At 47.4% G+C, this 23,820-nt stretch overlaps 1 protein-coding gene across 1 annotated transcript; it reads left to right on the top strand.

Moving 5' to 3' along the window:
* Window positions 1-259: 259 nt before the first annotated feature.
* STK32A (serine/threonine kinase 32A) lies at window positions 260-22,104 on the top strand. Its single transcript, XM_008928154.3, has 12 exons — window positions 260-354; window positions 4,232-4,287; window positions 5,502-5,653; window positions 7,160-7,333; window positions 9,927-9,964; window positions 14,868-14,957; window positions 16,152-16,249; window positions 17,945-18,061; window positions 19,967-20,092; window positions 21,087-21,215; window positions 21,562-21,626; window positions 21,886-22,104. The coding sequence occupies exons 1-12, from the start codon at window positions 303-305 to the stop codon at window positions 21,977-21,979; spliced, it is 1,191 nt and encodes a 396-aa protein (XP_008926402.2). The 5' UTR covers window positions 260-302; the 3' UTR covers window positions 21,980-22,104.
* Window positions 22,105-23,820: the final 1,716 nt, after the last annotated feature.

Here is a 23,820-nt window from a genome sequence, read left to right on the forward strand (position 1 = left end):
CAGCAGTCCTGGTCTGGGTTACAAGGTTATGGTGTTACTGGTTTCCCTAATAAACTCCATTGTAATGTGCTTTTCCCTGACACTCAGCATTTCCCTCAGAGCAGTGAACCTCTAGTGAGAATTTTGCAAGCTCTAAATGCTTCTTCATCCTGTGTGATGGTGAATTTTTGCCTCCTGCCCTCTCCAGGATGCACCAGGACATCGCCGAGTTCTGCTGGGATTGACCCTCAGTAGCACCGTCCCAGGGCTGAGTGGAACCAGAGGAGTAGGAACCAGAGCACTGAGCCTGGGCTGAGCACACCATGGGGGCAAACACCTCCAGCAAGTCACCACCCTTCAGTGGGAACGAGGATGGTAAGAGCTTTTCCTGTTTGTTCTGCTGGACTGCAGAGTCCTCAGTGCAGACTGTGACTGTGAGGGTTGTGGGCAGTGCCCATCCTGGGGCTGCAAAATGCCCGGGATCTCTGGGTCAGCAGGGGTGTGTGGAGGTCAGCAGCAGCAGCAGCACCAGCAGCAGCAGTGTGCCCATAGTCCCTGCAGAGCTGTAATCTGGTTTTTGGGGTCCTTTTGCCTCCCCTTGCAGCAGCTGGCTCTGGGAACAGGACTGTCAGCAGAGCTTTGGTGTTGAGGTGTCCCTGGCACACAAAGGTAGGGACAAAACACTACTGCTCTGGAGGCTGGGGAGGTTTGTTCTGGAGGTCCCAGCATGTGGAGGACCGGTAGGAAATGTGGTGGGAAGGTGGCTTGAGCAATGAGTGTTCCCATGGGTGTTCCTGATAGCTGCCCATCTGGGCAGTGCTGCCCACAGGCATGGGGAGGCCGAGCCTGCAGCCTAGGTCAGCTGGAAAAGGAGGGTTGGAAAAGTACTGCTTGGAGCAGTATTGAAGGCCAGGGTCCCTGTGCTGCCAAGATTACAAAGACAGTCATTAAAAGATTGCTCCATAAATATATTTGCTGTTGCATGAGTCAGCTTGCTGACTGCCATATGGGCTTTTACCTAGGTACAACAACAAAATGCATCTGTAGATAAATACAAATACATATAATTAAAAGTAAAATATACAAGGACCTGGATACCCCATCAACTCTTGTCCAACGTGCCCCATGGTGCCACTGCATGTCTGTGGCTGTTTGGCTAAACCAGCTGCGCTTTCCAATTTATTAATGTAACTGCTTGCAAGTTTTCTTTGTTTTTCATATTTTTTCCCAGTTGCTGTAGTGCAAAAGAAACCAGTGCTGTAAAGTTTTCCTGGAGATTTTTATTCCTGGTGCACCTCAATGCTCAGTTTTGGCATCTCTAATGAACAACCACTTGTGCTTGCTCGGGATGATGAGCATTTCTGCTCCTGACCACCTTCCTCGGGTGATGTGCTCTGGCTGTGGGATTTTCCCCGAGGTGGCTGGTCTCTGCTGGGTGTCTCTCTGTGTTTGATGTGATTCATGTAGCTCTAGCTCCTGCAACAGAAACACAGCAATGCCAGGAAAGGCCCCATCCTGACCATCTCGGGTGGTTCAGTGTCAGTCTGTTGGGCTTCAGTGGGCTCAGGGCCACCCTTCCACACTGATGCAGCATCCAGACCAGTGAAGTTCTGCTTCCATGGCCCTGCCTAAATTTAAAAAGTGGTAGCACGTTTTTTCTCTAATTTGTTGTGTTTTATTATACTGAGGGAAGAGAAATCGGGCTGAAACGGAGATGTCCTCTATGGAATTTTCCCTTATCTTGCAAATCAGTGACCACAGGCTATATCACCTTAGATGTCACAATCTTGTCCTTACTCTAATTTCAACTTAAATTGTAGTTAAGTAAGAGCTGCTGGGTACAGCAGGAAGCAGCACAGTGTTCCATGGCACGGGCAGGTCCCTCCCCCAGGCTGTGGGCAGTGGGGACCAGTCCCACCTCTGTGGCTGTGCCACAGGGAGACTTTTCCTCTGGGACCAGTGAGGGTGGGTGGAACAGCACAAGTGGTATGGGTGCTCCAGTGCCAATCCTAATGACTCTTGCATATTTTCCCAAATTACTGTTGCTAGAATTTCACTCTCTTCTGTGGCACCATGATTTTTATTTGAACTTTTTGAAGGGCTTTGTTTGCCTTCAGCTGAAGCAGGGTGACAGTATTATTTTTTTTCTCTCGGCATTTCCTCTGATAATTGTGGATAATAAGCAAGTGAGCTGAAAAGAGAATGTAATAACCAGACAGAAGGTTCAGGGCTACAAAGTGATCTGACTCCTGGCATAGTCAGGATGAGACCATGTGAAAAGCCAGATTTTTTTTGTGCTGTTCCTGTGCTGAAGGGCATGGGAAGAATCCAAGGGTGTGGCAGCCTGGTGTTCTCCCCACTAAATTTGGTGGAAAATAAAGCAGAAATAGATAGTAGGTGAGGACAGGGGTGGGTCAGAAGGATACACATCATTCCATGGTCCTTTGCTGGTGCCCTCTCCAGCCCACCAGCAGCTGCTCTGTGTTTAAATCGCCCTTGGACCGAGCAGAGCATCAGCATCATCCTCTGCCTGGGTCTGCACCATGTCCCACTCTCCAGTACAGAGGGACTGGCATGATCACTGAGTGGCAGTACTTGTTTTCCTGAGGCTGCAGAGCAGAGGAGGAGAGAGGGAGGGAGAGACTATGATGAAAATGGGGGAAATTGCAGTGAGAAAAGGAAGGGGAGTTGTAACAGACTGTGTGGTGCTGTGCTTGCTGTGCTGGGGTGGGCAACAGGGATGGGGGGACCTGAGCTCCTGAAGCACTGATTTTCCTTGGCAGATGACCCTGGGGACTTTGGCAGGGTTGACTGGTCTTTGTTAGGGATGTTTTTTGTGGCTGGTTGGGCTCTGTACTTTTTAACATAAATATTGTTCCTTGAACCTCAGTTTAGAAATATGATCCCTGCTTACAAAATAGTGTTTCATGATTATACCTCAGTTACTTCTTTATGGCAATTGTATTATCTTCCTTTGCATCTCCTAAACACTGTTTGTCTGAGTTGGCAGAGCACATGAGTTTTTTCTCTGAAGGGCAAAAGCTTTGTCTTTTTCTTTGTTTTAGATGCCATCAGACAGGGAAATGTGGCTTGTCAATTCTGTAGGTGTGATTCAGAATGAACAACATGTGTTTGGTTCCTGACTTGGACACCACAAACTTCAGTGCTCTTCAGGAGTGGGATGGTAGGAGGGCTAAACCAGAGAAAGGTTACAATTTGCCTGTACCTAGTTTGAGAGTCTTAAATGAAGTATGCAACTTTAGCTTTTTTTTACACCCAGCTCAGTTATAGGCCTGTGTTTAAAATGTTAATGAAAACATCAACATTAAATAACAAGGAGGCAGAGGGTGTGAACATGCTCATGAAAGCATTCCTGTAAAGGACAATAGAGATACAGGGGGTGGACATGCAAAAACTGGCTGCTGGTCTAACTCCTCTGGATTTACAGCTGTTCCAGATGTTAATGCCCAGCTGTTAATGCCGTGGTCTGCCCTGCTCTGAAGAGCCCCATGTGGGGTCCCAGTGCTGGGGACCAGAGATCCCCCCTCTCCCCACAGCTGAGGCTGTGGCATGGCACAGGGCTACTGAAGCTGACCTCTCTCTGCAGCAGGCACCCCTCTCATCTTCCCCTGCAGGTGATAAGCATCTTCACCCTCCCTTTTTGTTCTGCAGGTACCCTTCTCTCTGATGGTCTCGCTGGCAAACAGATCCAGTTAAACTCAGTCATCATCAGCTTGTATTTACTCTGATATTTGCAGCTGTTCTGGGTTTGAGAAAGGGCATCTGTGCCTAAAAGCTCGTGTTCCTTCCAAGTGCTGTAGCTGGTCACCTTAAACTTTGCTTTGGTTAGACTGTGCCATCCTACCTGAAAAGGTAATGGCAATGTTTTCCTGAGGTATAAGGGTTTCATGGACTAAGCTTTGCACTTGTTCTCAGCAGGAGCAAGATGAGGCTGATATCTCTAACAGGCAGGGCAGGAGGACAGAGTGAGAACATCAGCTTGGGAGTTCTCTGCCTGATCTGCCATTGACAGAGGCTGACCCAGGGAATTTGCCTTTGCAACTGTGCTGGAGTGAAAAAAATCCCTGCTAAATGCCAAGTTTAAATAACACCCAAATCTCCAAAAGAAACACAGTGTTGCTGGGGCATCCCTCATTTTTCTCAGCTCATATGGAGGAAAAATAGAAATAATGTGATATCATCAAGTGTTTGCTCAGCCATTTAATACTGAAATGTTTCCTCTTTCTTGCAGTTACCTTCGACCATTTTGAGATTTTGCGAGCTATTGGGAAGGGCAGCTTTGGAAAAGTGAGTGTTTTGGGACCTAATCACTGTGTGGACAGCTGGAGGTGTAACTGGGTGGAAGTGGGTGAACTGGAGGCTTGCATGACAGCACAGAACCAAAGCCCTGCATTGTCAGTGAGCCTTGACCTGAGCTTCAACTCCTGGTAATCAGGAAGGATTCAGAGCTCGATTCCTCATCCATTCTGTAGCCACAAATTATATTACAGGAGATTAAAATGAGAAACTGATCAATCAAATGAATGGAATTTCATTACGTTTCTGAATTAGCATTTCCTAAGATTTCCCAGAAAATCAACACTGAACATCATGATGCATATTTAATAAACATCTACAATCAATATGAAAGCCTGGCAGGTTTTTTAATATGTTAAGTATTTCTCTGTGAGACACAGTGTTTGTTATTAAGCATCAAGTTTCGGTCGTGCATTTTATTTTTATGCTGTTGTGGAATTTGCCACTTGTATAGGCTGGCAGAAGGTCGTTCACCTCTTCACATAAAGGCACCCTGATGCCAGAAGTGGGATGTGTCTTGGGTGCAGAGGGCAACAAAAATCTCAGACAAAGAGACAAAGAGATTTATCTGGAGGAAAAAAAAAAAAAAAAGTTTGACTGAAACTTGCAAATTCATCCCAACCTCATAAACTGTTGTGTAAACAAATCCGAGCCACTGGCCTGTTTCACTGTGCACTCTCACAGGCTCGGAGGCTTGCCTGGAAGTGATGTTTCTTTCTAGATTTGGGGACATATAAGAAAAGTTACAATTCAAAGCCCAGTATCCCTCAAACAAAGGCCAGGATTCACTGTGAGCTGAGTGACACTTCCCAGGAAGGCGAGGATCAGGTGCTGCTCCCCATGACTGAACTGTAGTTCTGTGGTGGAGGGGGCTCTCCCCAGCAGTAACTAGTGTGGGAGGGATGGACATGACCATGATTAGTGAGTGATATTAAAGGAAATGTTGACTTCTGTGTCATTCCCTATCTCCCCTCTTGTGGTGATAAATTCATTCTGCTCACCTTCCCCACAAAATTTCTCTTCAGGTGAAAACTAGGCAAGAAATTCCTGGGCAAGGTCCATTGTTGCAGCATCAGTGCACGGAGTTGTGCCTTGGCAGTGTGGGCTCTGCCAAAGCCACTGGAGAACACTCGTGTCATTGGCTTTTACCAGCCCAAATTAGCTGACAAATCATCTCTGATTTATCCCCTGATTTGCTCTCCTAGGTCTGTGTGGTGCAAAAGACTGACACCAAGAAGATGTACGCCATGAAATACATGAACAAACAGAAGTGTGTGGAGCGTAATGAAGTCAGAAATGTTTTCAAGGAGCTGCAGATTATGCAGGGCCTGGAACACCCCTTCTTGGTTAATTTATGGTAAGAGGTGGTTCCTTGGCTCGCTGTTCCAGTCAGCACAGTCAGTTACAGACACCTTTGAGACCAGACCCCCCCTAGTCTGCTGCAAGCCTGTCCTGGGACCAGCTGGTGTGTTCTGCTCACCGGGGCTCTGGTTTCAGGGGAATCCTGTTTAATGAAACAAGCAGTTATCTATCTCCCTTGTCCCCCCAGACAGCACAAGAAAGTTTATTCATGTGTCCCCTTGCAGTGCCCCCCAGGCAGATATTGCCCATCACCATAACCCACCTGTATTTAATGGTGCTCTTTGCAGCAGCAGCAGGTCCCAGCAGCAGCACAGGATCGATGGCCAAGCAGGGCTCTTTGCAGAGTGTCCCTTGGCACTGTGTTCTTCTTAATTTTATTAGGACACCAGTAACATTCCAAGTGGTGTGAGCTCATATACCATGTGATAAAGTGGCTAATATCCTGTAGGTATAGGAGTCCTTTGGGGTGGTAGGTAATTACATTTATTGAAAATTGGATTTAATTTTAGAATAAAGTAGAACTTATCGATGTTAAACACAAGAAATGAGGCTAAAACACATTGAAGATCACAAATCTTTGAATTACTGCTCCTCTTTGAAATCCCCTGTAACCTGGGTGCTGTTTGGTGAACCCTTGGGATTTTGCTGCAGCTGCCATTCAGTGTTGGTATGAGTGGAAAAGGTGCAGCCACACCTCCCAGGTCATATCTCCATACTTTGCTTTCCTACTTGAACACACAGTTCCAGGCAAAGCTCACTCAGCAGCTGAGAACTGACCAGTGTGTGCATATGTACAGACCTGTAGGGAACAAACCATGCAAGTGTCCCTGTTCTTGCCATGCCTTCCCTGGCCTCAGAATGCCTTTACCATTCCTGTGGCTTTCCTGCACTCCAAGTGATACACAGACTATAAGCTTTGAGTGGCCTGAGATGTGGTTTGTGGTGCTGTTCATCCCATCAAGCAGTCGGTGTGCTGGTAAGGAAAAATCCATGAGGAAAGGGCTCGTAGCTGGTGGTCTGCCCCTCTCAGAGGGACACTGGGTAAACACTCCATCAAATAAGGTCACTTACAGAGGACTGGCAGAGTGCAGCTGCACCCCTGTTGTGCTGAGCACGTGGGTTCATGGACAGGCTGCTGCTGGGAGAGCTGGCACCCGACAGCGAGACCAGAGGGTCTGGGCAGAGCTGTGCTGGGCCAGGGCTCCTCTGTGTTGCTCCTGTGGTCACTTCCCACAGGTGCTCAGAGAAGGCAGAAAATCCATCTGGAGTTGTTCAGTCTGCTCTGACTCTGTTATGGATCTGAGGCTAAATTATTGTCGTCACAAGTGTGACCGTAGGATTTTAGTCACAGTGGGAAACAGAGCATGGGAAGGTAATGAAATTACTTCTCAAGTGGAAAAGTTTCGAGAAATGATGAGTATTCCCCAAAGTACCACATGTCACTTTATGATCTGTTGTTTTTCAGTGCTGCCATCCCTGAACCATGTGTGTGCTCTTTCAGGTACTCCTTCCAGGATGAAGAGGACATGTTCATGGTTGTTGACCTGCTGCTTGGAGGGGACCTGCGTTACCACCTCCAACAAAACGTGCGGTTCCAAGAGGGCACAGTGAAACTCTTCATCTGCGAGCTGGTGCTGGCCCTCGACTACCTGCAGAGCAGGCACATCATCCACAGGTCAGCTGGGACCTCGGGAGGGCTGATGGCCACAGGCTGCACTGGGGGAAGGCTTGTTCCTCTTTGATGTGAAACGACAAATAGAAGCTTAAATACTAAACAAAATATTCTCCCACGTACGTTTGCTTTCATGTGAAACACAAGGCTTCCCCAAGAAAAGCATTTCATATACAGCAGAGAGCATCTGATTTCTCCCTCTGGGGTAGCTGTGAAATAGCATATTCTGCTGATCCTGCAAAAAGCTGTCTCTAATAGGTTTAATTAGCTGTAGCTCATTAATATTTGTCATGGTCCAGGGAGGGTAGGTGTCAGCACTCACAACTCCCCTGTGTTCACACTTGGAGGTGCCTCCCTTTGTCCCCCTCTCCGTACCCCACCAAAATATGAGGAATGGGCCCAAACACAGCTTTTTTTTCTCTGTGAGGTAAATTCCTTTCTAGGATTTGGCTACCAAGATTTCTCATGGACAGTGAAAAAATGTGTGTGAGCTCTTGCCACACCTTTGAAGACCTGCAGAGAAGCAGAGGAGGAAGAGCTTTCCCCTGGCTGGGAAGCAGGGTTTGGCTGTGGAGGGATGGACATGCAGCTCTCTCCTGCTGGTGTCATGGGCAGCACAACCCTGGGCACCCACGGGTTTGACCAAGTAGCTGCTGTCAGGGAGGATGAGCAGGGAGGGACTATGAGGGTCAATAAAGGCAAGAAGAAGGTTACCTCATTTATAAATATCACTCCAGAGGAGTGTTCTTGTGCAGTGCAAGAATTAAGCATGGCACAGAGTGTAAAATTGAAATGGTCCTGGTTGTTGGTGGGGAAGGCACACTCTGGGGAGGGGCTGGGGAGGATGAACTCCTGTTCCTGTCCACAGTGTCTGGCTGCCACACCTGGGGTGTGAGGGAGGAACAACCCCTCAGCTGCCCCCACAGCCATGAGACCCCAGAGTGGTTCTGCTCTACTTAGGTCAGGGCCAGACCCTGGGAACAATTCCCACCTTCTCAGGGGTCTCCTCTTTTGTACTGCTTATTTTGTGCCAAACCTGCATGGATTTCTGTCCCAATGTGAATCTGCAGTGTGCACTTCGTGCAGCTGCATCTGTTTAAGGTGAATCAAGAACAACAAAACATGTATGGCAGGCTGTAAAATTTGGAAGTTATTTAATTAACACTGTAATGAAAGTTGTTTAATTAACACTGTAACCCAGTGGGACAATATTAGATAGATAAAGTGACTCAACTGAGTCAATTACACTGCAACAGCTGTAATTGGGAACATCAGGAGACAGGGAAGCAGTGGCTTCGTGTGGCTGAACAAAGCTGTGCAGAGACAGCAAACCCAGGCTGGAATTATTTCACACCTAGATGTAAAAGAATAGGAAATATTAATATCTTTTAGTTTAGGAAATGGTATAACCAGTTTATAAAAAAGAAATACACAAATAAACAGTAGTCAGCATTATCCCCGGTCATCCTTTGCATCCTGAGAATGATCTTACTGTGCTGGTGTAATTCCAGAGGCTGTATGACAAACTGAGAGAAATCAGAAAAAGCCACATTAGAAATTAAAAATTAATAATTAAAAAAATAATTGGAAACAGTTCTGCTGTGCTTATGGGGAGAACCAGCCAGTTACCTGGCACAGCCCCATGCTCTGCTCATGATACCTGTTCCTGTGTTTACCTGTGTGATGGGGATGGCACCAGGAAGGTAAGTGGTGTTTATAATCCACTGGAAGTAGTTTGGGTGACAGGAGGCCAGAGAGCTGTAAGCTATTACATGACAATTAGGTATATTGTGTTTTCCTGATTCCAGGTGGCTTGGTGAACTTAAACTGTATCTTAGGGATCGAATTTTCAAAGATAAAATCCTAAACCTGCTCATTTCTTCCTTTAGAACCCCTGGGCCTTGTGGGGAGCAGCAGCTGGCACAGGGTCACTGTAGCTGTTGCCTGCCCTGTGGCTGGGACCTTCTCCCTGGGGCACTGAATGGCATCAGCTGGGCAGGCACTCAATGGGGGCCGGTGTAATGAGCTCATTAAAGACAGGTAATAGCTTGTAAAGTCACTGAGGTGGACACAATGGGTGTATCAGTGTCTCAGGTGTGCATTTCCTCCCTTTGGTGAAAGCATTTCCCTGCAGCGTTGCTATAGGTATGATTTTGTGGGGTTTTTTTACTCAGGAACAAAACCTGTGGAGAACATGCTTGTTTCTAGACCAAAGATGTGAAAATAATTTAATTTGTACTGAGTGAATGGGGAACCATTCTCAACACAGTATTGAAACAGATTGAGAAGTAACAGGAGGAAAATGGTAAAACGAAGCTCTAACTTAACTGTGGGAGGACTCACCTGAGTGCTGCTCATCCAAACCCCTGCAGCCTTCACAGCCCTGGCTCTGTACCCACTGCTGCTGTTTGATTAGTCACTGTCTCATGCCTAAATCAAACAGGAACATCAGAGCTGAGAAGCTTTGAGGCTCTGAGGGCACGGTGTCTCTGCCAGCGTGTCCCAGAACCTGGGCTTTCCTGAAGTGCCTGCAGCCGTGTTTCCTGTCACTTCTCTAGGCTAATGGCTGTCTCTGCTTCTCTGCTTTTTTTCTCAGAGACATCAAGCCCGACAACATTTTACTGGATGAGCACGGTAAGTGCCGGGTGCTTTGTTGTCACGTGTATGTGTAAAAGCAGAGGCAGAGACAGGAGACCCAAGCTGCAGTCTCAGCGCTCGCTGGTGCCTTTGTTTAGTGTTGCTCTCTTTCCCTCAGCCCAGCTGGGAGTGGCACCATCCCATCCTTTTGTGCTTCACTTGCTTTTTGAGTGGCAGTGTCTCATACCTCTGGGCACTGGGCACCCTGTAATGCTGTTTTTACGGTTGCCTCAGTGTTTAACCAACAACTCTTTAGGTTGACTGACTTGATGATGACCCTACAAGGCACTGGCAGGGACCCCACCTTGGTGCTGCTCGGGGTCAGTTGCTGATTTTAACACTTTCTTGGCTCTTGCTTAAAACTTACTCAAAATGCATTGTTTGAAGAGTAATGCTCGTGTCACTGCAGGGTTTGTGCAGTGTGTGTTCACAAACAGAACGAATTATGGTGCAACAGATAATCCTTATTCAGGTATTTTCCTTTTCCTTGAGCATTTGGTATTGGGAGGGAGCTCCAAAGGGGATTTGGGGCTTAGTATGTTATAGATGTTGCTATCAATTTTTCAGTAGTGTTTCTCAGCAAAACCCTTGACTATATTCTTGCATGACTCTGTAGTCACATTTTTTCCCCCAGCAAACCTCTCACAGTGAAGAGTTGTCTGATATTTAATAGCTTGTAACTCATTAAACACTTTGTCATCTCATATTTTTTGAAAAATTCCATGTAATTGACTTGTTGTGAGAAATCTTAATTAGCAGCTACAGTAAGGTGCTTGAAGAGAAAAAGTCAGTGCAGGGAAAAGGTATATCTGAATCTGTTATCACTTCAGATGCTGCATCTCCCAAGGGAGGCATCACCTGGCTCTGCATGACCATGTGTGTGACCAGGGTTGCCTGGCAGCACCGAGCCCAGGCTCGATCTGTTTGCATATGACCTCTAAGTTCAGAGCATTGGCTGATTATTTATTTAGGAGCTGGAAGCAAAGCAACTTTGCCTCCAGGGGCTGGAGCCTCTGTCCTGCCTCACTTGGTCCTTCTCTGGCTGTTATCCCATGCTCAGACCGTGGAGAACATTGACCTCACTGATGTGCTGGGGACCTGCTCTGCCAGCACTGCTGGGGCTCCCCATGCAAGGCTATCTTTGGTCAGCCCTCGCTGGCAGACACTCCCCAGAACCTCTGTGCCCCTCAGACTGGGGTGACACAGTCCCCCAGGAGGACCTGAGATCTCTGTGGCCGTGGGAACGTAGGTCAGTGCTCCTCAAAGAGAGAAAAAAAATGGGGAAAAAACTGTGCTCATCTCTGCAGTTGCATTCAGCCCAGAAGGATGCAACCTGCAAACTTCTATAATGACACTGCAATTCAGGAGGAGTTTTGAGCCTGCTCCCTGTTCACCACGAGGTTTCACCTGTGTTTTGCAGAGGTTTCAGTTTTTTCCTGGGGACATACCCTTGACTCCAGTGTCCTTCTCTCTGTGACTTGTAGTATTCCTTTTCTTCATCCATGGCAGCAAAGGTCCTCCGAGGCATACAGAAAGCTTTGGTCACACACAGAGTTCAATTTCTTCTTGTCCCCAGAGTAGCTGTTATTGTAGCTGCATGTTTATCTATATTTAGCCTAGAAGATCGTGGTTGTTTTTCAGTATGTCCTTCCCTGTGGTGCAGAGCTTCAACTCCCCATTCTCTCTCCTCTCCCATCACCATCCCACTTTCACAACTGGGATCACAAAATAGATGCAATTAACTAACATTAAATTTTTTGTCATGTTCTTGATGGGGACCAGTTCCCCAAGAACATGAAGTACCTCAAGACCTTCAGCAATCAGACTTTAGTCCTTCATTTTTTAGATTCCTTTTGTCCCCTAACTCTGCCCTTTGACCCATCTCCCATGGGCTGTAGAGTTCCTTTACAGCTTTGATTCCTTCACGTTTCAGATTTAAGTTTGGAAAGGCTTCCTGCTCTGTTACAGACCCCAGCACCCTTTTTGTGGGTGTTAATGGCCAAGGAGGCTACAGGAGCCCTCGTGCACATCACCTGATCTTGGTGCAGGAGGCTGGGTTCAGTTTTTAATGCCTTTCATTATGCCACATGTTGGTCGAAATGTGTTGTCCTGACACTGTCACAGACCTGACACACACCTCCCACTTTCGCCTCTGTCACCCTGGTTGGTGACATATCAATTTCAGACAAGGAATTATAAAGTGGAATATCAGGCAAATAACTTTCTGTGCAATGAAAGAGCCATTGTTCAACATCAGAGATTAGGATCAGGTCCTCCAGGGAAAAAATCCCCAGCAGATGACACCTCCAGCAGTCATTCAAAGCACAAAGTGATTTCCTCCTTTAAAGACACTTCTGTCAATTTGGCTCAGTGACAGCACAGCTTACCTGGGAATGAACGGATATAACAGATGGCAATTTCTGGGAATTGTGGCTAATTCATCAGGAGTTTTTGACCAGGTCATTTGTCTAATAAAATTGAAGAAAGGCTCAGTTTTATCTCTGGTAAAACAAAGGTTTTTTGCAAGAGTCCTGTAATGGCTGTGCTCAGGATCCTTTCTTGTACTGCTGCCAGAAGGTTCTCTAGGGCAGTGCTGCAATGGGTGAGTTATGCCAGTGCAGGCATGGCATGTTTGCTCCCTCATCTCAGGTGAGAAAGTTAGGGCACAGCCTGTCCAAGAGCCTCCACGATCCACAGCTCCTGGGGACTCTAATTTCATATCCTTTAAAATGTTTTCTTAGTTGAATCTGCAGAAGCCTTGTATTTTTGGCACAAAAGATGTTCTAGAAAGGTGAAGGAATTATGAAGTAACAGAAGTGCTGAATGCAATAAGAAAATTGTTTGCCTTAAGGCAAACCCAAGGATTGGTCTGGCAGTGCCAGTGTCAGGCTTGGAGAAGGAGCCATGTGGTGCTCAAGAGCAGCTCTGGCTGTGCTGGTTCAGAACTGCCTGCAATTAGAGATGCTGAGAATCAGGAAAACACGAGCCTTAAGGTTCGACCCTAAAGCTCAGCAGCACCCCCCAGTGCATCCTTCATGGGCCCCAGTAGCTCCCACCCTGGTCTGTAACACTGCCATAACTGTTCAGCCTCATCACACTGCCCTGAGCCCCTTCCTCAGCCTCACTGGCTGGATTTGGTCATTTCTCAGGTGGGCTAGTTTATAAAACTTGTGATTTGTTTGAAGTGAATAATTTAAAAGATGGATCCAGAGGAAGGCATGTTTGTGCTTGGAATATCAAATTCCTAATAAGCCTTTATGATTCATATTTATGAAAACAGCTCCCTACAAAGTGGAATGAGAGCTGGAGTTGAAAGGAAAAACAGCACAGGGATGCAGGGGATGTATCCAGACAGGGCAGTTGGATGTCATTCTTTCTCCCAAGTGCTCCCCAGTGATGTGATGCTGCTCTTTAGTGGGCAGGCTGGGGGAGTGAGTGCCTGTGGATGGTGTGAGCAGCAGGGAGGAACACGTGCTCGGTAGGTCTGTTGGGAACTGTGTGAGGGGCGAGTGCCAATGCCTGGTTTGTGCTCTTGCAGCAGTGCCACAACTCACCAGGACATGGGTGTGATACAGAGGTTTCAGGTGAAATCACAAGTTCTGCTTTTACTCTCCACGTTTCCCCAGCTAGATCAGGTATTTGCAGCAGGCACCTTGTATCACTGCTCTCACAGAACAGATATATAGGCACAGTTGTAAATATTTACCTAAATGCTCACAGTATCCAGACAAGAAAACAGGAGTTCATTGCCACAGCATCAACTTCTAGACCTATAAAGGTGATGTTATTCTGCTTTAACTCGTGAACTAGAGCAGCAGTGGATTTCTAGCTGTTTGAAGCTAATGACTGAGGAAGGTGTTGTCACAGCATCTCTATCAGCAAAAGCCACTTTACTTCGATCTCTGTGGTTAGAGAAAACAGCAGCAATCCAGCTCCCCTCTGTTACTGCCGAGGGGACAATAAGGCTGCAAAACACAGGAAACAGAACAGCTGATGTGTTGCTAATGAGCTCACCTTTGTCAGGGGTGAGCAGCCTCAGTGCCTGAGGAGGAGATGAAGGAGGTGGGAAAGCGGAGCCTGCCTGTGTTTGATCCGGAGAATTGGGCTGAACTAACCCACGAGTTTCAGAGAGATTCTCTTCAGTGCAGCCAGCCAGGTCTGATCACCTGTATGTCCATGTGGGGCTGCTCTGCTCCCCGACAGTGAATGGGGAATAATAAATTGAGTGCCTAAAAAACCAAAAAAAGACAAGTAAAAGCACAGGCAGGAGCTAGGTGGGAGCATTGCCTTTCTCATCCCCCTGTGGATCACATCCACCTCTTTTATTTCCTTTTCGATTCAAAGGCAGCAGTTGTGCATACTATAGCCGTGGCAGCAGAGCCCATTCCTGCCCCAAGGGGGTTTCATGATGTTTGGATTTCTGTGCAAGGCTCTTTCGCTGGCTACCAAAGGTGCTTGGTTCCACACTGGAGGCAAATGGAGGGAGTGCTTAGTACCTGGAACACCAAATGGAAAGCAACTAGAAAGCCAAACATCAGGGATTTTTTTTTTTTTTTTTACTTTTTATTTTTTAAAACATAGTGGAATTTTTTCTGTGAGAAAAGTTCAGTTCTCTTCCCCTCAAATTTATGAAGACTCAAAACAATCATCGCTAAATTACTTCTTGGAGAACTCCCATTTTTTTGCTTCCCAAAGGGAAAATAAGGGGATATTTGAAGTAATAAGACACAACTGCAAGCAGCCTGCAAGCTGAAATATTTTCTATCAATTCTTCCACCAGAATATTTTTTTTGCTGGAAGCTACTTTCCATGGAGTATTTTACTTCATGTTTCTGATTCAGAACTGTTTCTCATGTGAGACTAAAGCCAATCCTGTTACATGTTAACCTCTCTCTTTCAGGACACGTGCACATCACCGATTTCAACATCGCCACGATGCTGACGAAGGAGATCCACGTCACCACCATCGCTGGCACAAAGCCCTACATGGGTGAGAACCAACACCAGTTAAACCTTCTTGAATTACCATTTTATGGTGGGACACGGGTGAAGTCCTTTTTGATGGGGGTTTGGACTCTTTTCTTCCTTGTCTGTGCCAAAATATACATGCTGGTTTGAAATAAGGAGCACCCCGGAGAGGGGCTACAGAGCAGGGACAGGGAATGCCTCAGTGCAGTTGGGGAACATGCACTGTATCCCTCTGCAAATCCTAAATGCAGATGGACTCGAGTGCACTGCAAACACGGATTTCAGTGCCATGATGCCACATTGTACAGCATGGGTTTGATTATAAACTAAGATGGTTGCACCCCTGAGATCCCCGAGCATTTTACAAGCAGCAGTCACGCTGTGTAGTGATGATGAAGTGTTCCTGCTACCCTTGAGAAGGGAAAATGAAGCACAAAGGTTTGTATTTGGTCCCTTAGTACATCAGCACAAGTCTTATGCAGCTGCATCACTAGCAATAATTTGAATTTTTATATAAAATGGCTGCTTTAAAAACTAGCGTTACTCCATGTTCAGGCCAAGTGAGTGGCTGTAAAAAAGCATTGCTCCTTGTTTTGTTGGTTTTAGATCAGTTCTTGCCTCCCAGCTTGTACAAAAATTTTGAAGTATTTTTTTTTTCCTTACTCTCAAAAGGGAAATTTATTGGCTAAGAAAGAACATTTCAGTCAGTGCCTCCCCCCGGCTCCCCATTAAAAGCTGTGGCTCTCAGGCTTCCTTCAGTTAAAATTTGTTTTTCCCTGCCAAGGGTGCAGTTGGCACCACATCTGCATTTACACTGCATATTAATGTTCCCAGAGAGCTGCTTTCATTGATGGTTGAGACTGGAAGTGGGCTCTGCCAGATTGAACTGCTTTAAATATGAACAAAGAGATGAGTGGGATGGGAGCAGCTTCCCAATGTGCAGATCTGCCGAGTGCTGCTGGGGCACAGAGGCTTCCTGGAGCCCGTTTACTATGGATGATGGGCAACTCCTCTGTCAGTAAAAGGAATTCGTTCCTTTTGGGCTTTGGGGGCAGAGAAGCACTGAGAGGTTCATGTGCAGGGGCCTGTGGGGCTGCTGGGTGCTGCTGGCGCAGGAGCACGGCAGCAAAGGAGGGGTGTGGGTCAGGCACTCTGTGTTGCTCATTCCCACTTGGGATTGCAGCAAGGCAAACTTTCTTTTCCCTGTATTTCACAGCACCTGAAATGTTTAACTCCACAAAACCCACTGGCTACTCCTTTGCTGTGGACTGGTGGTCACTGGGAGTCACTGCCTATGAGCTGCTCAGGACCCGGGTACGTGTGGGGCTCCCGGCCCGGCCGGCTCTGTCCTTGGACACACTGTTGGGAATGTTAATGCTCTGTAGCAGGCATGAGAGGGCCAAGCCAAATGCAAGATTTTAGAGGTTATTACAGCATAGGAAGCAGAGACTACATGTCCACCACGGCTCCTGTGATGGCCAAGAGCTCAGAGAAGCTGCTGCAATACAGAACATCCTGTGGTGGTGGTTCCCTGCTCCAGCTCAGGGCCTCTGGGTTGGCATAAGCAGGACAAGGCAAACAAGCAACAGCTCCTGAGGTTTGGGCTGCAATGTCCTTTACCTGGAACTCCCATCCTGCAAGAGAAAAAAGGAAACTTGAAAGAAAATCTCATTGCTGTTGTAATCAGACTGAGCAGCTGGAGCAAATGATGGATAAAGCCTGTGCCATCAGAGCTCTGCTGCTGATACAGATAAGATCATAGATAAGATTGGGGGCCTTGTAGACAGACAAATACATCAGTATTTTGGAAGTATTGTGTAAAAAAGTGGGACAACATTTTAAAAATTACACTCTTCGAAACAAAAGGAGAATGTAATTTAAAGTAGAATGTTTAAAATCTTGTGAGGCTCTGAAACTTCTTTCAGTATGAGTGTGCAAAACATGTTTTTAAAAACTCTATCATAAGTCTTTGCAGAATGCCTAAAAAAATGTTTTGATTAAGAGATTTTTCAGATGAATCTGTGTGTCCCAAATTGTGAGAGATCATGTTAGCAGACATGGAGGGGATGTGGCTGCCTGACCTCTTGGGTAACTGAAGCCACATCCCTGTAAACATCTTAATGTAATATTTGAGCTTTCCATTTATAATGCTAAATGAATGTCAGGACTGTGCATCACACTGATTTTAGAGTCGATGGCACTGTTTCCAAGGGCAGGAGCAGAGATGCCTTTGCATGCTGACACCTGATGGCACAGTCGCGGTGAGATGGTGGCACCTGGGTGGCTGCTGCGCGGGGGAAGTGAAGGGAGGCCTTGAGGTCCATCTAGTGTCGGCACGCGTCAAGCACACTGCACCTGATCTGATCTCACTGTTTATAGCCACTATTTTTTAAATGTGTCTTTAACGCCCCCTCTCCTCCCCTCAACATAAGGTAAAAATCTGGTAATCAAAACTTTCCAAATGAAAACAGCCCGCCGTCGTAAGGTGTCCCTCCGGGTAAGGCAGCAGTACTGCTGTAAAGGGACAGTCATCCTGCAGCCTGACACCCACCTGGGGCTGGTTACCCTTCTGGGTCATCTTTTTCTGAGCTAATTTGATCAGTAGGAGAAATCCAGCTCCTTTTTGCTGGCATTGTCCCTGGCACGAGTGAAGAACTGAAAACATTGGCACATTTTACAGGGAATATCAGGAATGCTCTAACCACAGCACTCTGTGTCATAGTCTTGTAAGATACAAACGCTGATAAGGCTGAGCAAACCCATGCTGGTTTTAACTCTGACTTCTGGGCTTTGCTCCTGCCTGTCCTGCTGTTAAATGTCCAGTTATTAGCATAGATCTTGCTGACATTTTGTTTATTTCAACTGAGCCGCAGTCACACAGAGAGAAATGTCCCACGGGAGGCTGGGGACTGGACAGAGAGACTGTGCGAGGCTCTAAACAGATTTCCCAAGGAGACCTGGAAAAAAAGCAGATAAATTCAGGTGCTTTCCTTGTGGCGTTTCCCACAGAGGCCGTATCACATTCGCTCCAACACTTCCACGAACGAAATCGCCCACGTGTTCAGGACAGCCAAGGTGATGTACCCCGCCGCCTGGTCCCCGGACATGGTGTCGCTGATCAAGAAGGTGAGGTGGCCGCGGGGCGGGCGAGGGGCCGGGCTGTGCCAGTGCTCCTGCCACTCGCAGTGCACGGGGAGGGGAGTCCTTGCAATCAGTGTCCAGGCTGGTGTCAGTGACATTTGGGTGGCATTGTGTAATAAATGCCAGCGTTTGGTGCTCAGCTGCAGGTGGTGATGGCAGCGAGCAGTGCTGTGTCCCGGGCTGGCACACGTGGTGGCTGCTGCTATATCTCCTCTAAGGACACGGTAGCCTTCGCTTCCAGAGTGTCCTCCAGCGCTCTGGAATGACCTAGGTTAGAAGCAGATATTGATATATATGTCAATAAGTTCAGCAAAAAAAATTATATTTTTTTAATCCTCAAAAAAACGTTTGTTCCAAGATGGAAAATATTTGCAGGAGGTGCCGATGCTGTCGAAATCCTTTGATGTCACGTGATTTATGCACCACTGCAATTTTATTTCAATAGAGCTTCCTATGCTGTAATAACCCCTAAAATCTTGACTTGCTTCAAAATCATTACTGGAATAATTTTGAAGCTGAAATACCATCTGAAGCGAAGCCACAGCTTCAATAAACAAGACTGTAGCTTGACAGTGTCAGATGCTGTCTGCACACAGCGGCAGCAAAGCTGAGCACTGACCCCTGCAAAGCAGCACTGGAAGCACATTTTCAGAAAGTATGTAAATAGTTTTCTAATTTTCAAATAAGTGTAGGCAGTAAAGTAGTACTTAATGAAGCTTTCATCTGGTTTTTTTTTTCCAAATAGTATGTGTAAGTATTCTGTCATTTCTAATGAAATACTCTGAAACATTTTTATGAAAAGAGGCCATCAATTCTTTGCTGAGACAGAATCACAGCCTATTTTCCAGGAAGAAAATTGAAGAATATTTCCATTTGCTTAAAATTCAATGAAGCCAATATTTCATTGAGCCTAACAGTAACACAGGGATATTTACTGCAGATGTCCTCTGTGTTTCTATGCTGAAAGTTTTTCCCTGGAACCACGGCATGCTGCAAGCCATGGAGGCTCCCTTGTGAATAAATAATGCAATGTCACAATTATTTAAATTGCCCAGTGCCCCTTTGCATCTGGTTTAACAGCCAGATGTATTATATATGAGGCCGACTGCAACGCCTTCCTGGCTCAACCATCCCCTGTGGAGTTTTGTATTTATTAACGTCTGAGGCAGATGTTTGTCATTGCAGAGCCACAGCACTGGTGCTGGGCTGGAGCCCAGGGGGACCTGGGTGGTGGGGACATTGCTGTGTGCCCAGCTGCACATCAGCATGAGGAGGGCTGGGGGGGGTCACCGTATCCACACCCTCCCTGGAGGGTTTGGATCATCTGGTTTTCCTGCTGCATTTTTGATCTGCATGTTCTCAGGAGATTATGCAATGTATAAGCCTTGAACAGAGACAAACTTCAACCCTCTCCTTCCACGCAAGTAATTCCTACAGCAATGTTAAAAAATGCTGAAAATAAGCAGTGTGAAGGCATGGCTTTCACACTGGAATAAGAATATTCCATTAGTAGAGCGAGAAAACGGGGTGTTTTACTGATACGGTGTTAAATGCAGAACACAAAGGCCTGAGTTTAACTCCCCGTTCCAAATGGTTTTTTTTAACCTTGGACAAATTGTTTAATGCCACTGTACTGCCTCAATGCCCGCTTCTTCAATGCGGATGAAAGTCGTTCATAAAAATAGGAATTAATGGAGTTAAAGCTTGTGAGCCTGTCGCATACCCTGGTGAAGGGACTCTGAGCCAGAGCAGCAGAGAGGCACCGGTCCAAGTGCCAGTGTTGATGCAGTGTCCCTTGTCCCTTGCAGTGCCACTTGTCCTCAGCCCCACTCCATGGAGCGTGTGCCCCGTGGGGATGGTCTCATCTCTTCCCTTTAACTCTCCCTGCAGTTGCTCGAGCTGAATCCCGAGAAACGTTTCTCTCAGCTGAAGGACATCCAGGCCTTCCCATATCTGTCTGATGTGAACTGGGATGCTGTTCTCCAGAAGAGGATAATGCCAGAATTCATTCCCACGGTAAGGCTGTTTGAGTGTAAATGTTCCTGATGTGCCTGAGCGTCACACGCCACAGCCTGTCCTCACACCTGGCACTGGGACATGGGACGTTCTGACAAACTTCCACTGGAGCATCAGGTGTCACAAGGGGAAAAGGAAGACCAGGGCAGGGCTGCCACTTCCCTGTGGGTGTAATGAAGAGTAACGGGGGATGACTGCAGTGTGGGTGCCCCGAAACTGGTCTGCTCTGTTTACAGTGTTCCTGGAATTTTTGGGTGCAGAACTGGTGTTACAGGCTCTGGGCTGTGGGTCCATGTGGGATGGAACATGTGGGCAGTGCCTGTGAGCCGTGCTCTGGACAATGCTGCTCCCAACATCCAAACACCCAGTGCACCAGAATGGGCTCAGCAGCAGCCTGGGAATCACCCATCATCTTATGGGAACTGTTTCCTCCTGTAATGCCTGCCCTAACAAGCTCATTGTTCCCAGTAAATAGCACATACACTAGATTAGTGTTTCTGAGCCTTTTTTAATTGGATTAAAACAGCACACAAGTAACATTATACTTGTGGAGAACAGTCTGAGTGCTGCTGTGTGTGGTTTTCAGCCATGTAGAAGTTGGGGTAAACTGTGAATATTTGTTAACTATATGTATTTCCCCCCCTGTGGGTGTGATTCTGTATTGCTTTAAGACCAGTTCTGCAGGCTGCTGTGCTACTCTAAAGAGGCACATCCCAGCCAGGACACCGTCCTCATCCTCATTGCCACTCTGAAGCCACCAAAGGGCAGAGTAGAAGCAGGAGCACAAAAAGAGCCACTGTCACACCTTGAATATGCCCTCTGGCTGAAGGAACTGACAAAGTATGGCAGGAGTACAGCAGTTGCTCTGGCTGCATGTGCAGCTGTAATTAGTGCATCCTTTTACAAAATTCAGCTCTCAGGCACAGTTCAGTTCATGAGAGACTTCTCAAGACAGCTCTGACCACTTACGGTTGCCTCTCTCTCTCCCCTCCAGAAAGGCAGACTAAACTGTGACCCAACCTTTGAACTGGAAGAAATGATTCTGGAATCCAAACCTCTTCACAAAAAAAAAAAGCGCTTGGCTAAGAAGGAGAAAGGCACCAGCAAAAGCAGTTCCTCCCAGGTGAGAGCAAGCAGGTACAACCATGTGGTCAAGGACGTCTCTCATTTTCCACGGAAGATGATTGCCATCTAGCAAGACCACAGCAAACTGGTTGAACAGAACATTTTTTTCCCTCGTGACCAATTTTATTCCTAAAACTCTCCCACATCTTCCCTGTGGCAGAACGTTTATGCACTGGCTTAGTGCGAGAGGAGAACCTTAATGCCATTCTCCCCACCGCAGGGCTAAAGATGCTCTGTGTCTAAAGATATTGCTGTGCCTCCTTGAAATTGCCCTTGCAATGTCTTTCTGTGTCAGCTGTGAATTTATTTCCCATCTCTTTTATTTTTCCATTCCAATGTGAAAGGCCAGCCACATCCAGAAGCACCTGGAGATGCTCCAGAGGGACTTCATTGTTTTTAACAGAGAAAAGTAAGTTCTGATCCAGAGGCAGAAAAAGAGGCTCTGACCCTTGCCAAAGCCTTTTACAGGTTTGGGGGGCCCAGGGCTGAGAGAGGGTCTAAAGCTGGGGGGGGTTTAGGGCTGGTGGGGGGCTTGGGGCTATGGGGCCCCAGTTTTGAGGAGGCACAGAGGACCAGGGAGTGGGGTGCTCCCAGGCAGCTACACCACTGCAGGGTCTTGGCTCTGCCTGGGCCCCCCCACAGCTCAGCTGTCCTTCTCTGTCCCCAAGGGTGAGACACCACCACGACAGCATCCAGGAGACCACACCACTGACAAAAAGCGGAGGCACGTACAGGGAGGACAACCAGAACAACAACCTCTGAGAGCAGCACGGCCCCTGCAGGAGACCTCCCCGTGGGGCTGGGGCTTGCCCACCCACACATCGTCACCATGTCGGACCCTGGACTCGTCCTCTGCTGCCAGGACCCTGCCAGTAGCCCAGGGCACCAGGGGGAGTTGGGGCACCCACCCCTCAGCCTGCCACCTCACAGCCAGAGGGTCCTGGGTGTGGGAGGAGAGGCTGTGGGTGCTGCCTTGCAATTGTCCACAGTCAGTTAGACTCAGATCCTATTATGCTGCCTTTCCTGATGGCAGGAACGTGACCATGTGACGATGGATGAGACAGTATCCACCCTTCCAGCTTGGCTGGCCGGTGCCACAGCCCTCGGTGCGCTCTGTGCTCAGAGATGCCACCACCATGTCAACTGCAGTGCTGGGGCCACAACAGCACAGTGGGTGAGGGCTCTGCAGAGGTTGGGACTCCAGCATGGATGGGCTGCTCCAGGGGGAAGAGGTGACCCCCAGGTGCAGGGTCTCCACCAGTGCATAGTGACAAAAGTGACCTTTGCTTACAGACAGCTCCTGTGAACACCCCATGAGGGTGGGCATGGGAGGCTGGAAGTGGCAACGAGCTCCTTCCTTAGCTGGGAGGAGGCAGCAAAGGTTTCCTGTCCCTTTCCCTCTCCACATACTCAGCAGGGCTGGCATGGCCTGAGTGTGCAGACAGATGTGACACCAATAGGTAATAACCAGGCACTGACAAATCCAGATGCTTTTCCAGCATGAAAAATGCCTGAAAAATCCATTCACCATCATGTTAAACTGTTGCCACCAGAGGGAAACTTTAATGTGTATTTTTAATCTCTCTACCATTGAAATCACACTCAATTTAAGCAGGGACTGTTTGCAGGAATGGCCACACTGCTGGTGTGGTCTTGGCCAAGACTGAGATTGGCCAAGGTGTTTTTACTGCAGTAATGTTGGGAATGATGCTATTATTTAAATGCTTTGGCAGGCCTGATGTTTCCTCTCCTTCTTTGCCATTTTTCCCACTCCCAGCAATATAGTGAATGTGTGATGAACTCTTTGCCTCCTATTTACCCAAAGGGACACATCCTGTCTGGATGGAATTAGTTCAGCAGTAAATAGGTAGTGAAGCCCTCAAAGTAGGATCATTGCCAGGGGAAAGTCACCATGTCCTGCTCAGTCACAGCACACTCTGACTCGTGTTGCTGTGTTCTTGCCCTCCTCCTCCCCAACCATCCTGTCTTTTAATCAATAGGATTTCTGAGCAGGATGGGGGCTCCATGTCTCTCTGCCTTTTGACTTGCCATTCCCAGGGAGGCTATCCAGAGCACCTCCAGTGTTTTCCATTGGTCCTCTGCTCTCTGCCCAGTCCTACAGGGGGTCTGGCACAAGGCCTGGTCAGGATGGACTCTGTCAACAGCTGTCCCTGTACCCTGCACAGCACATCACTATTGCTGCCTTGCTCTGCTGCAGGTAGGGGTCCACACTGGAGTCCCAGACAAGGAAACCAGCTCTGCTCCTCCCGGGGAAAAAAATCTGCTGCTACAGAAATACCTCTGTACCGGCTGGTCAAAAAACCCAAACCAACTTAAGTACTTAAATGGTAAGAACATTGCATCTTTAGAAATTCCCCAAAGATTTCTACAACCATCTCTCCCTTCCCCTCTTCTGCTGTAAACAGAGGCACAGTCTCAGCTTAATCACTACCAGGCAACAGGGAAAATTCTTTAATTACTTGATAGCAGCACTTCACAAAGCTTGTAAGCATGAAAAGCCTTCCCTGCCCCTGGCACAACTATTCTGGCCTGGCCCCTTAAGGACTGCTGCATGGACAGCTTGTTCTGCCTGACTTGCAGGC

The sequence above is a fragment of the Manacus vitellinus genome, unplaced genomic scaffold (assembly GCF_001715985.3).
Source record: "Manacus vitellinus isolate BGI_N305 unplaced genomic scaffold, ASM171598v3 scaffold_25_pilon, whole genome shotgun sequence".
NCBI classification, from domain to species: Eukaryota; Metazoa; Chordata; class Aves; order Passeriformes; family Pipridae; genus Manacus; species Manacus vitellinus.

Bases quoted from the DNA above. Each gene is read 5' to 3' on its own strand.
- STK32A (XM_008928154.3), top strand. From the start codon at position 303: ATGGGGGCAAACACCTCCAGCAAGTCACCACCCTTCAGTGGGAACGAG. The intron at 14,958-16,151 runs GTGAGAACCAAC...TGTATTTCACAG, and splicing joins TGGCACAAAGCCCTACATGG to CACCTGAAATGTTTAACTCC. The intron at 16,250-17,944 runs GTACGTGTGGGG...CGTTTCCCACAG, and splicing joins ATGAGCTGCTCAGGACCCGG to AGGCCGTATCACATTCGCTC.